The sequence below is a fragment of the Acomys russatus genome, chromosome 18 (genome assembly GCF_903995435.1).
Source record: "Acomys russatus chromosome 18, mAcoRus1.1, whole genome shotgun sequence".
Lineage (NCBI taxonomy): Eukaryota > Metazoa > Chordata > Mammalia > Rodentia > Muridae > Acomys > Acomys russatus.
Window position 1 is genome coordinate 12,976,537 of NC_067154.1, and position 13,714 is coordinate 12,990,250.

The following is a 13,714-nucleotide window of genomic DNA, read 5'->3' on the forward strand; positions in this document are numbered from 1 at the left end:
AAAGAGAGCTCAGTGGTTTAGAGCACATGTTGATCTTACAGAGAACACAGGTTCAATTCCCAGCCCCATCTGGGAGGCTCAGAGCCATTGTAACTCAGATTCCAGGGGATCTGACACCCGCCTCTGGCCTCTATGAGTACAAAGCATGGACATGGTGCACAGACATACACACAGTCAAAACACCCACACACATAAAGTACCATTTTACAAGTTTTAATTAAATATCCATGACCTCCAAATACAACGAAGAGTGAAAATTCTGTAATTTGTCCATCTTTTCTCTTATTTTAAACCACAAATTAAACTGCATGTGTGGGGTCTAAAGAAACATTACTAAATGGTTTAAAGCAAGGAACATCTATGTCTTATGGCTCGATAAAGTTGCTCCAGATGGAGAAGCTCTTCTCTGAGGTGAGGCTGTGCATATGGGGCAAAGGGATTTGTGGGTATTTCTAGTGAACTTTAAATTATGGCTTTCATCAGGTTTTTACATCAATGTAAAGCAAAGTGAGTGACTCTGAGTGAGTTCTAGGCCACACAACCAAGTGTGTGTGGGGGGGGGGGAGAGAAGGAGAGAGGAGAGAGTAAGAGAGAGCACGAAAGAGAGAAGAACAGAGGGGAGAGGAGAGAGAGAGAGGAGAGAGAGGGGAGGGGGGGGGAAGGCAAATGTTTGGGCTCCTCTTATGTCACTTAACACACAGATTGGAATCATCTGAAAGGAAGAAAACTCAATTGAGAAAATGGCTCCATACGATCCACCTGTAGGGCATGTGTTAATTAGTGATTTATGGGGGAGGGCCCAGCCTTCTGTGTATGGTGCCATCCCTGGGCTGGTGATCCTAGGCTCTTTAAGAAAACAGGCCAAACAAGCCATGGGAGCAAGCCAGTAAGCAGCACTCCTCCGCATCAGCTCCTGCCTACAGGTTGCCCTGCTTGACTTCCTGTCCTGACGTTTTTTGGCTGTGAACACTGATGTTAAAGCGTAAGCTGACACACCCTCTCCTCCTTAGATTGCTTTGGTCATGGTGTTTCATCACAGCAATAGTAACCCTAACTACAAGAGTCAGGCACAGTGGCGCACACCTGTAATCCCAGCACTCGGGAGGCAGAGGCAGGCAGATCTGATTCGAGGCCAGCCTGGTCTACAAAGCAAGTCCAGGACAGCCAAGACTACACAGAGAAACCTTGTCTTGAAAACAAAAAGCAAAAAACAACAAAACAAAACAAAAAACCAACAACAACAAAGAAAGAAATCAGAGGCAGGCAGATTGCTGTGAGTTCTAGGCCAACCTGGTCTACAAAGGGAGTTCAAAACAGCTAAGGCTACACAGGGAAAACTTGTCTCAGAAAAAATAAAAGAAAGAAAGGAAGAAACCCTAACTAAGACAGGAAAGACAACTCACATGAGAGAAAATATCTCAAATTATGTATCTGACAACATATCTGTATCTAAAATTCACAAATCTTACAATTACAAAATGCATTTTTGGGATTGGAGAGGTGACTCAGCAGTTAAGAATACTGGCTGCTCTTCCCGAGGACCCAGGTTCAATTCCCACTACTCACTACCCACGTGGCAGTTCACACCTGTATATAACTCTAGTTCTAAGGGATCTGACACCCTTATACAGATTACATGCAGGCAAAACACCAATGCATTTGAGATAAATAATTTTTAATGCATTTTAAAAGTCAGTTGAAGATCTAAATATTTCACCTAGATACAAAAATGGCTAGAAAATACAGAAAAAAAAAAAAAAAACCCACTCAATATCATTGGTCATAGGAAAATGTCATTAAAGCCACAGTGAGGTTCATTTCACCTACAGAGGTGGTTAGAATAAAAACAGATGATGGCCAGGCAGTGGTGGTGCACACCTTTAATCCCAGTACTTGGAAGGCAGAGACAGGAGGATCTCTGAATTTGAGGCCAGCCTGGTCTACAAAGTGACTCCAGGACAGCCAAGGCTACACAGAGAAACCTTGTCTCAAAAAAACAAAAAAACACCTCAGAGGCCTACAGAATATGGCATTTAAAGATGTTTTTATTATTCTAAAGATTCTTTGACAACAAGACAGTTAACTCCTGGCAACACCCAACCTACCTCAAAGAAGATGATGAGCATCAAAGAACCTCCTTATGGACATGGCTTCAAATGTAACAAACCAGCCACTGGGCAAAATCTCCTGTGTCTGCCACAGAATTCTGCCTAAAAATGGGCAAGCTTGGATGCAGGCAGAGTCGACAGCTGAACTCTGCCAAGACAGGGTAAGCAAATCCTCAATAGTTCCTGCCTCGCAAATATGTCTGTCAGATATATTGGGCCAGAAGGCTGAAGATGATGCTCCAACATTACAGAATGTTGGGTTACTGTTCAGGCAGTACACTGTCTGTCAGTTTTTTCATTTTGGGAGCTGCTAACCTGCACTTCGAGTTCACTCAGGTAATTAAGTTTTATTCTTTCTCAAGTCTCTGATGGGGTTGAAGACCAGATAGTTTAGTCTTACAATTAAGCTTAGTTGTTTAGGGGTTAAGATGCTTTTAGATCTAGATAGATCTATATGATAGATAGTGATTTTCATTCAGAATTTGAAACTTAACAAGATAGGAAAGATGTTTACTTCAGTTTGCCAAATACAAATAGCCAAATCACTAAGAATGTAACATTTATATAATTCCTGATTGTCTCATGGTTCTTCCTGTTGTATGTAGTTTATTTTATTTGTGTAATAATATAAATGTATATGTTAAAAAATAATTTAAAAAGGAAAAGAAAAAGTGTTCAAGTAAAAAAATAAATAATTAAGGCATAGGAAAAAAAGCCCAAAAAGCTCTGTACTTCTACCAACCACAGGGATATGTTCTACACACACAATAAAGAAGTTATTGCTATTGAAAAAAAATTATCAGAGTATGTTATATAAATGCATGAAATTTTATAGTAAAACCCACCGTTTTGTAGAATTAAAAAAATGCTAGGAAAAAAAGAAAAACATCTACTGATAATGAATGGATGTACACACTTATCTGTTACTTTCTGTCAAAAATAAAACAAATTTGTGTACTAAAGAAAATTTTAATTAAAAAAATAAAAACAGACAAACAAAAAACAGATGGCAGCAAGTGAGGCTGCAGGTAAATTGGAGCCTTCAAACAGCACTGGTGGGAACACACGAAGTGTCAATCTGCCCTGGTCTAAATAAAGGACAAGAACAGAGCACATGGAAATGGCAGCACACACCAACATCTGGACATGAACACTCCCAGCCAAACACGGACCACAACAAAGCAACCCTCAAACATCTAAGTAATTAAATACGGCAAGCTCGGCAAGGTGGCTGTCAGGGAAGCTTATCAACCTGAGCTTGACCCCTGGACCCCAGGTGAAGTGGAGGGAGAGAAGCAACTCTACTAAGTTGTCCTCTGACCTCCAAACCCAAGCAGCAGACACACCTACAAACATACAGCATGCACATGCGCACACACTAGTAAGTAAAACATTTTAAGTTCACTTAAAAAAAAGAGACCTGAGGTTGGAGAGAGAGTTTCATGGTTAAGAGTCACAAAAAGAAGAGGAGGAGGAGGAGGAGCCTAGACATAAGCTTATTATTTCAGTCTCTGTGGGGCAGGAATTAAGTGTGGCCTAGCAAGGCAGCTCCCACAAGGATGCAGGCAAGGTCTCAGCCCAGCTTCAGCCACCTCAAGGTTAAACTGAAACGTGATCACTCTACAAGGCTGGCCAGTACCATGGCCAGTGGCTTCCCCTCAGATAAGTGACCTAAGAGACAGCAGGAGAGCACACCAAACAGAAGCAGTCTTCCATACTCTACCCTCCCTCGTATTTTATTCACTGAGCTATGTGGGAAAGTCCAGCCCATCCTCAAGTGCAGAGGACTGCACAAGGATTTCACGGCACATTATTAGGATGTGAGGAGGAGCTTCTCCTCGACCAAGTTCTGTTCTGGCTCTTGTTAACAAGGCTTCCCTTTTCACCACTGCACTGTCTGATTTATGGAGTCAGTTTAGCCGGAATTCCAGCCTTCATTCCTGTCACCACCATTCCCCTCACACACACACACACACCCATCACGTCCTAGGCCAACCACTGCAAGAACCCTCTTACGTCTGTTGACTGGACTCCTTCCCCATGTGCTTCTCTGTTAGTAACTCCCTCTACTCTCCCCTACAAATACTGCTACTGTCTTATACATTCCCATGTTCCAAGACAGACATGTTGACGTTGGCCTGCAGTGCCAGCACTGCAGAGCAAATGCCCACCTAACACAGCATCACTTTGTCTTGTGGTCTTGAGACTTTAGTCCATCCCTCCCCATCGACGGTCCTCACAAAGGCTACATTACCATTCCTAAACAGGCATCACAAATTCTTCTTTAACAGAGACTATAACTAGATAAACTATAGCAAAACTTCTGAAAAGACAAAATTTAAGGACACTTTATTCTATTCTAATCTATCTATCTATCTATCTATCTATCTATCGTTTTTTGAGACAGGTTCTGTCTGTCTGTCTATCCAGCTATCTATTGGGGTCTGTCTGTCTGTCTGTCTGTCTGTCTGTCTGTCTGTCTGTCTGTCCTGGACTCACTCTGTAGACCAGGCTGGCCTAAAACTCACAGAGATCCGCCTGCCTCTGTTTCTAGAGTACTGGAATTAAAGGCATGTGGCACCACACCTGGCTCCTTTTTGCTACTTTATTAGCATATATTAATTAAATACAATGGTGGCTTCATGATCTTTTCAATATATGTATGTGATGTACTTTGATCATATTTGTCCTAGCACCTTTTCCTTTACTCATGCTTACTCTTTGTCTCTTCCTAACCAGCCACTCTCCTCCCCGTAGGCCTGTTATTTTGTTGGGCATATTTTTTGCGACTCAGCAGGTTTAGGGTTATTCCTGTGAGCACAGATGAGGGCTGATTCACTACGAGCTATGCTAACACTGAAGAAAATGCTTTCCAATAACCTAGCAACCATTGGAACTTCAGAGAGGCGTGGGACCTCACTAGCCCCTCCCCACTAACAATTTCTAACTTCATATAAATCAGAGGAGAGTGGTCCCTTACCCCTATGATGGAATGCTGACTGGCCCACTCTCCTGCAAGTTTCTCAGTGTAGTCTCCTGAAATATTATTTGTTCTGTGTTCCTTTCTGTACATTTTAGGATTCTCCTTGGGATGATTTTCTTTTTGCCTGAAATAATACTACAGTATGTCCTTTAGTTTAGAATTTACTGATGACAATTTGGATATTTATCTAAAACTGTCATTTAGTTAGCTTTTTAAACTAAAGTTTTGCAATCAGTAGATATTTTCTTCTAACATTTAGTCTGTTTTCCATTATCTTCTAGCTTTCATTGTTTGTATTCACAAGGCAGCTGGCTATGTTAAAATTGTTTTTAAATTGTCCTTAAGCCAGGCATGGTGGCGCACGCCTTTAATCCCAGCACTTGGAAGCAGAGGCAGGAGGATCTCATTCAAGGCCAGCCTGGTCTACAAAGTGAGTCCATGACAGCCAGGGCAACACAGAGAAACCCTGTCTCAAAAAACTAAAAACAACCAAAAGGGAGGTTTATGAGCCTTCCAAAAGGACATAGTGAAGACAACACCTGAAGACTTGAGAAAACAGAACTCATCACGGCTCTGCTGGCTTGAAGGCCAAGGGGCTGGAAAGCAGCACTGCCCTCATTCTGAGGGAGAACTTCATTAATAAAGGTAAACACCTGAGCTCACAGCGTTTCCTTCTCTACACCCTTCTCTAAGGAGATGATGGAGGATATGTGGTGCTCCAGAGCAGGGAGCAACACAGAGGCGTTTTAGGTCTGAGACCAAACAGGAGGTAGCACAGGAAGGAGGTGGGGTATTGCAGTCAGGCAGAAGAAAACCCAGCCAAGCCAATGTACTTAGCAAACACCTGAAGACAGTCCTCAATTCCATTAGGATAATCATTAAATCAGTTACTGAGAAAGCAGCAGCAACATGTAACATTGAACCCACTAGATAACCTATTTGCTTGCTACTATTTAGAAGCATGTAAGTTATTCCTGGGTAATAGGGGGAAAGTTACTATTTCTGAAGACTGAGATGCTCTGACTTCTAAGAAAAAAGCTTCTCTTTGGCTGTTTCCTGGGGTCTGTAAGAACAGAAAAGGCCCAGAGGAGGAAAGCCACCATACTCTAGAGCTGAGTGGCTTTGCACTACAGTCATACTAGGGGCCAGCCTGGATCACAGCATGAGTTCCAGGCTAGCCTGTGATACAGAGCAATACTCTCTCAAAAGTACAACAACAGCAACAAAAACCTCAAGCCAGCAGTCACTTCAGTCTGTGTGTCACACAATGGATGATGTCTGATGTACAAGACTCACAAACAGGGCTCAGAAGAGGAGCTAACTTGATTCCACCACCCAATAAGTATGAGCTCTAGGCGAGCAGACATCTGGACACTCAGACCCCCCTCAGACTTCAGGAGAGAGCACATCTTTCAGTTCTCTGTTTTGTTTTATTTTCTGAGACAGAGTCTCATACTGTAGCTCAGGTTGGCCCAGAACCCTCTAGATAGCCTGGCCTGTTAGGTTGGTCTGGTGCTCTGTGAATTCACATGCTAATTTCTGAGCCCAGACATCTGGTTGCAGTCCAGATATGGGCACTGTCATGTCTAATGATCAATGTTGTATAAACTTTGCTCCCTAATTATCTCTGATTGGTTAATAAAAAAGCTGGTAGCCTGTTAGCTGAGGCAGGAAATAAGGAGGTGGGCATTCCAACAAGAAAGATGAATTCTGGGATAGAATGAGAGGTGGGAAGATTCACCCAGGCCTGTGACCGAGATACTGAAACTGAGGAGAGGTAACCAGCTATTTGGCACACATAAAATAGAATAAACGTATAATTTAAGTGATGAGCTAGTCAGGGAACAAACCAAAGCTTCTGGCCAAGTGTTTATTCATAAATAATAACGTCTCAGAGTCGTTTCTGGGAGCTGGGGTGTGGGGAGGAAGGCCCCAGGTTACAGATCGACGGCTACACGGGCCAGGCTTGAACTTGAGCTGATTCTTTTGCCTTAGCCCTAGGCAGAGTCACCATGCCAGCCTCTTATAATACATTTTATGATTAAAAATCCCCACAGAGGGGGCTGGAGAGATAGCTCAGAGGTTAAGAGCACTGTCTGTTCTTCCAAAGGTCCTGAGTTCAATTCCCAGTAACCACATGGTGGCTCACAACCATCTACAATGAGATCTGGTGCCCTCTTCTGGGGTACAGGCTCACGTGCAGGCAGAATACTGTATAAATAATAAATAAATAAATAAATCCTTAAAAAAAAAAAAAAAAACCCACAGAACAGAGACCAGCCTGTCCTCTGACTACTCATTTCTGAACTTCAGAAAATCTTCATTACGTTAAAGGTGGATCCCACCATTCACTCACATGACATCCAGCACAGAGTCATTCCGAATGACCTTATGAGAGACATCAGCGAGCAGGAAGAGACCTCCATCTGTCCTCCGGATGCTGGCTGCGTAGCCGGGCCAGATCTGCAATCTGCAGAGAAAGGTGTTCTAAGAGCATCAGGGTCACAGAATTCCATGCCCCATTTGACACAATAGATACTGCCCTTCCTGATAATAATGAGGAAACCCTAAGGGAAAAATGGAACCAAATCAGTATCAATACAAATTTGCTAAAAAGATAAATAAACAAAATAAATTAATTGATAAATTGTACTTACTACCATAAAATATTATTTAAGTTTTTGTCCTAAAATGAAATTTCTCTTTCCAGAGCATTCAAAAGTGAAGAAGACAAAACCCACCAACCTGTGTTGCTGTAGTACCATGGCGCTTGTAGGGTCATAGAAGTTTCTCCCCACAAGCTTCATATCCAAAAGTTTCATTACCCTGAAACAAACGGTGGGGTGAATTTCCTTTCTCCTTCTCTGTGCCAGGTTGGACCAGAGCCCCATATTTGCTAGCCAAGCACTCACCCTGCACCCCAAGCCTAATAGAAAAGTTATCCAAAAGTTCCTCCAGTTTTAGCTATGGCTTCCTCTGCAGGACTGAAGGTACAGAAAAGCTCCTGTTCTTTGCATAATGTGGCCTATGTTTAGAACAATCTTGCTATAGAAAAGTAAAGCTAGGAAGGCATGCATCTGGAACACGTACAAATGGCTGAAGGCTCTCTGTATGCAGCTCGCCGAACCCATAGCTATTTCCCAGCCGAATTACATTACCGACCACCCACCATGAACTAAAGAGAACGCAAGTAAAAGTTTCCAAATCTGCGAAGAGGCCCTCAAGGGGACCGTGTTTGTTCCAGCAGCTCTCCTTAGGCCCTAGTTCATTGAGTGAGAGGTACTTTGGGATTAACACCTGTGCAAAACTGAGAGCCTCTCTAAAGAAGATAAATAATTATAAGATATGTATAATATGTTTAAGCCTAGACTACCAAGAAGAGACTTGATACCCTATGAGCATACACAGGGGGAGGAGGTCCCCCTCAGTCACAGTCATAGGGGAGGGGAGTAAGGGGAAAGCGGGAGGGGGGAGGAATGGGAGGGTATAAGGGATGGGATAACAATTGAGATATAATATGAATAAATTAATAAAATATATTTAAAAAATATTTAAGCCTAGAAAGTATCCCCTACCAAATATACTTGTTCTCTGAGGAGCCCCCCCACAATGCTATTGAGGAAACCATACTGACATCTGTCTCGGCTGAGTGTGGTTGCTCACGCCTGTAACCCCAGCATTACTGAAGCTGATGCAGGAGGGTCAGGATAGGCGATTCTCGGCTACGTATCAAATTTGAGACTAGCCTGAGGTACACAAAATCCTGTCTCAAAAACAAACATCTGGTCTAAAAAATCTCAAACTAATCCAAAGGAATCCATTTCCTGCTTAGCTATCCATACACCTAATTTTAGGTATCAAACCTGCCCTATCCAGGGAGAGATCTTTTTTTTTCCAAGACAGGGTATCTCTGTGTAGCCTTGGCTGTCCTGGACTTGCTTTGCAGACCACACTGGCTTTGAATTCACAGAGATCCACCTGACTCTGCCTCCCTGAGTGCTGGGATTAAAGGCTTGCACCACCTCAGCTGAGAGATCTTTTTTTTTAAATCTATTATGTATACAGTGCTCTGCCTGCATGTACACCTACATGTCAGAAGAGGGCATCAGATCACCTTGCAGATGGCTGTGAGCCACCATGTACACAGGATCTCTGGAAGAACAGTCAGTGCTCTAAACCTCTGAGCCATCTTTCAAGCCTGAGAGATCATTTTTGAGTGAGTTGATAATAAGATCACTCATTAAGAACTTCCAAGCCCACCCAGAGACAGAGACACTGTGTGTGACACCATCTATACTTCCTGGCATGGTGAGTTAAAGGCACAAGGCCGCAGCGGCTCCTTACCGCCTGAAGACCACATTGTAGAAGGGAATGCACAAGTCAGAACTCGGCTCAAGGATCTTCGTGAGCTGAATCTTGATGCTTATCTCGGCATCATCAGTTTTCCTCTGGCTTTTTAACTCAACAACCTAACAAACACAATGAACAAGAAATGACTGACTGACAGGTGCAGTGGCACACTCCTGTAATCCTAGCGCTCGGGAGGCAGAGGCAGGTAGATTTCTGTGAGTGGAGGCCAGCCTGGTCTACAAAGCCTGTTCAGGACAGCTAAGGCTACACAGAGAAACCCTGTCTTGAAAAACAAAATGAAATAAAACAACCCCCCCCCCAAAAAAAGGAGAGGAAGAAGAAAAAAATGACAAAGCTACAAAGCCTTAACCCTAACTCAAGAGTTCTAGAATCCAAAATGTGGCTTCTACTTTCCCATTACCTTGGGTTGGCAAAACCAGTATGACAATAACAAATATATATATATACATATATATACATATATATACATATATACATATATATATATACATATATATATATACATATATATATTTTGTTTGTTTGTTTGTTTTTCAAGACAGGGTTTCTCTGTATAGCCTTGACTATCCTGGACTCACTTTGTAGATCAGACTGGCCTCAAACTCACAACAATCCACATGTCTCTGCCTCCCAAGTACTGGGATTAAAGGCGTGCGCCACCACGCCCAGCCCATAAAATTAAAACTTGATTTTTAAATTGCCTTTATGTACATGTACATGTGCAGCATGTATATGCAGGAGCCCAGGAAGGCCAGAAGAGGGCGTTGGATCCCCTGGAACTGGAGGCGATGGCCGAAAGCCACTCAGCAGGGGCGCTAGGAAAGGAAACTGGGTCTCTGCAGGAGAATCAAGTGTTCCTCACTGCTGAGCTATCTCTCCAGGCCCTGAAGTGGACATTCTGAGCAATTGTCATAGAGCCCAAACACTGTCTACCACTCCATTGCCGTGAGGAGGCATTTCTTAAACTTAAGAGGGAAATTTCTGCTGTGTTCTGCAGAAATCTGCCTTCTGTATAAAAATGGGAAGGTTCAAATCAAATTGTCTAGAAAGAGCACTCAAACCATCAGAGCACGCAGGAGTTTTCCCCACACCCCAGTCTCCAGAGGGTCTCACTTGCTGAAGCTTAACAGGAAGATAGAGAATAGAGCCATCGAAAGCAGTGACAGTTCCAGTGACAGACTGGTGGTCCTTCAGCATGCCAAACCTCATGCTTTTGCACTCCACGTTGGGGCTGCAAAGTAACAAAGAGGATTTTAGCTCAATTTGACTCAAAAAGCAATCTTTATGACAACTGTGCAAAAAAACATAGTACTTGGAGAAGCAGGTTTTTTGTACCTGCACTCCACCTAGTGGTCATATTTATAATTACACAGCTGAGTAAAGAGACAATGACTCAAGTATGCCTGCTTGAGTAGAAACACATTAGAAAATGTACATAATTTGAGGAGGACCCCAGGACCCAGATCTGCCTGTTATAAAGTTCTTATTGTAGGTTTCCAGGACCCTGTGGGGCCTACTATTTCCCCATTCTTCCATGCTACTCTTGCCTAAAGTCTCAATAGGATGTCCTTTCTTCTGACCCACTTTTTTGGTAAGTAAAGTTTGTCATGGTACGTATCCCTTGGACTAGTGTTTTGATATAAGTGAGTATATACCATTTGTCTCTTTTTGCTTCTGGGTGAACTTACTCATTATGATAATTTCTAGATCAATCAATTTGTCCACAAATTTCGGGAATTCCTTGTTTTTAATAGCTGAGTAGTATTCCATAGTGTAAATGTACCACAGTTTCTTAGTCCATTCTTCTACTGAGGGACACTTAAGCTGTTTCCATGTTCTGGCTATTATGTATAAAGCAGCTATGAACATGGTTGAGCATATGTCCCTGTTGTGTGGTAGGGCATTTTCTGGGTATATTCCAAGGAGTGGGATAGCTGGGTCTTGAGGAAGCCCTATTCCCATTTTTCTGAGAAAGCGCCAGGTAGCTTTCCAAAGTGGTTGTACTAGTTTGCATTCCCACCAGCAATGAAGGAGTGTTCCTCTTTCTCCACATCCACGCCAACATGTGGTGTCATTTGAGTTTTTGATCTTAGCCATTCTGATGGGCCTAAGTGTCGTTTTGATTTGCATTTCTCTGATGACTAACGAGGACGAGCATTTCTTTAAGTGTTTCTCGGCCATTTGATAGTCCTCTGTTGAGAATTCTCTGTTAAGTTCCAAGCCCCAGCCAAGGAGATTATAGGCAGTAAGCTTCGAACCCCTACCAGGACCTAGCCGACGAACAGGATATTCTCCACCGTTGAGTGGAGAGTGAGATCTGACTCTCACACAAACTCTGGTGCCCCTTTTCTGACCATGTCCCCTGGATGGGGAGGCCTGGCAGCACTCAGAGGAAGGATAGCAAGTTACCAAGAAGAGACTCGATATTCTAAGAGCATATATAGGGGGAGGAGGTCTCCCTCAATCACAGACATAGGGGAGGGGAGAAGGAGGGAAGTGGGAGGGAGGGAAGAATGGGAGGAAACAGGGGAAGGGCTAACAATCGAGATGTGATATGAATTAATACAATTTTTAAAAAGGGAAAAAAAGAAAATGTACATAATTTACCAGGCTTAAAGTGTACGCCTGAAATTCAGCTATATGAGAAGCTGAGGTGGCCTCTCTGAACAACAGAGAGAGATCTTCAGGGAAGGCAAAAACAAATAAGCCCAGCCCATAATTCTAGACAGCTAGCTTTACTTGTCATGTATATCCTAGGCTTCAGAGCAGGTGATCAGAACACTGTGCAAGAGCCCAGGCCACATTATAAGTATCTAAGGCTTTACATGACCATAGGATCTTGCATCTCTGTTGTCAAGACACAAAAACAGACACAGCATGGAAACCCATGAGTTTAGCAAAGTTCCAATAAAATTTCATGGCGAAACTATGGTCCAGCCCTGACCTGGGACTGATTGTGCTCCACCAATTCTCACTCTGAGTCTTCAGAGGCACACTTTTTTGTTTGTTTTTTGTTTTTCAAAACAGGGTCCAGCCCTCCCCGATGGTCCATACTAGGCCTGCTTCCTGGGACTGCACTTGGTTGTTTTCTCTGCCCGCTTCCCTTTCCATCAGATGTGAACTCTGCTGTTCCTCTATCCCTGGTAGGAAATCGGTTTTGGAGACAAGGTTTCAGTGTGTAACTACCCTGGGTGTCCTGGAATTTGCTTTGTAGACCAGGCTGCTGCTGCCTCATGAATGCCGGGACTGAAGGAGTGAGCCACCACTGCCCAGCTCCCTGGTACAAAATCTTGCTGCCTTCTTTGTGGTGGTGGTGGTGGTTTTTGTTTTTGTTTTTGTTTGTTTTTTGGTTTTTTGAGACAAGGCTTCTCTGTGTGGCCTTGGCTGTCTTGGACTAGCTCCGTAGACCAGACTGGCCTCAAACTCACAGTGATCCACCTGCCTCTGCCTCCCGAGTGCTGGAATTAGAGGCGTGGCCACCACGCCCGGCTCTTTCTGCTTTCTTTATCATTCTTCTTCGTGGGTTTTAAAATGAGTGGTAAGCTGACAGGCTATTCCTCATGGCCTATGTTCTCCCTAGTTCCTTTTTAAAAAATATACTTATTATGTATAATGTTGTCTGCATGTACACTTGCAGGCCAGAGGAGGGCATTAGATCACATTAAAGATGGTTGTGAACCATCATGTGGTTGCTAGGAATTGAACTCAGGACAGTGCTCTTAACCTCTGAGCCATCTTTCCAGCCCTGCCTAGTTCATTTAATCTTGGGCATTTCTCCCTGTAACTCCCACAACCACCAAGGGTACACTGAAGCAATTCAGATAACTTGTGGCCATCTTTGATCGTCACAATTCTTCTGTGTCCTTTCCCCCTAACCATCACTTTCTTCTCTCTTTCCAGTCCACCTTTTCCTCTTCTACCATACCATCATCTAGTAGCTGTCCTTCAGAAATTCCCATTTCATAGTGGAGTCATTTTAGAAAAAAGCATGGAAGCTCTTCAAAAAACTGAAAACAAGGAAATGTATTAATTGGTAAACTTTTTTCCTTGCAAGCACAAGGACCTGCGTTCAGCCCCAGAACCCATGTAGGAATTCAGAGCATGATGTCTATGTACCACATGTGTACTTGCGGAGGCCAGAAGAGGATATCTGATACCTTAGGATTGGAGCCATGATGGAGATGTTGGGAATTGAACTCAGTTCCTCTGGAAGAACGGCAAGTGTGTTTAACCACTGAACCATCTCTCAGGC

At 43.2% G+C, this 13,714-nt stretch overlaps 1 protein-coding gene across 1 annotated transcript in view; it reads right to left on the reverse strand.

The window, feature by feature from the left end:
* The window catches only part of Piwil2 (piwi like RNA-mediated gene silencing 2), a 55,843-nt gene that overhangs the window by 22,513 nt on the left and 19,616 nt on the right, over positions 1-13,714 (reverse strand). Inside the window, exons 7-10 of the mRNA XM_051160797.1 lie at positions 10,576-10,693; positions 9,436-9,560; positions 7,837-7,917; positions 7,448-7,561 (exon numbers count right to left, since the gene is read on the reverse strand). Of these exons, the coding sequence (XP_051016754.1) occupies positions 7,448-7,561; positions 7,837-7,917; positions 9,436-9,560; positions 10,576-10,693 (438 nt within the window). The remainder of the gene's footprint in view (positions 1-7,447; positions 7,562-7,836; positions 7,918-9,435; positions 9,561-10,575; positions 10,694-13,714) is intronic.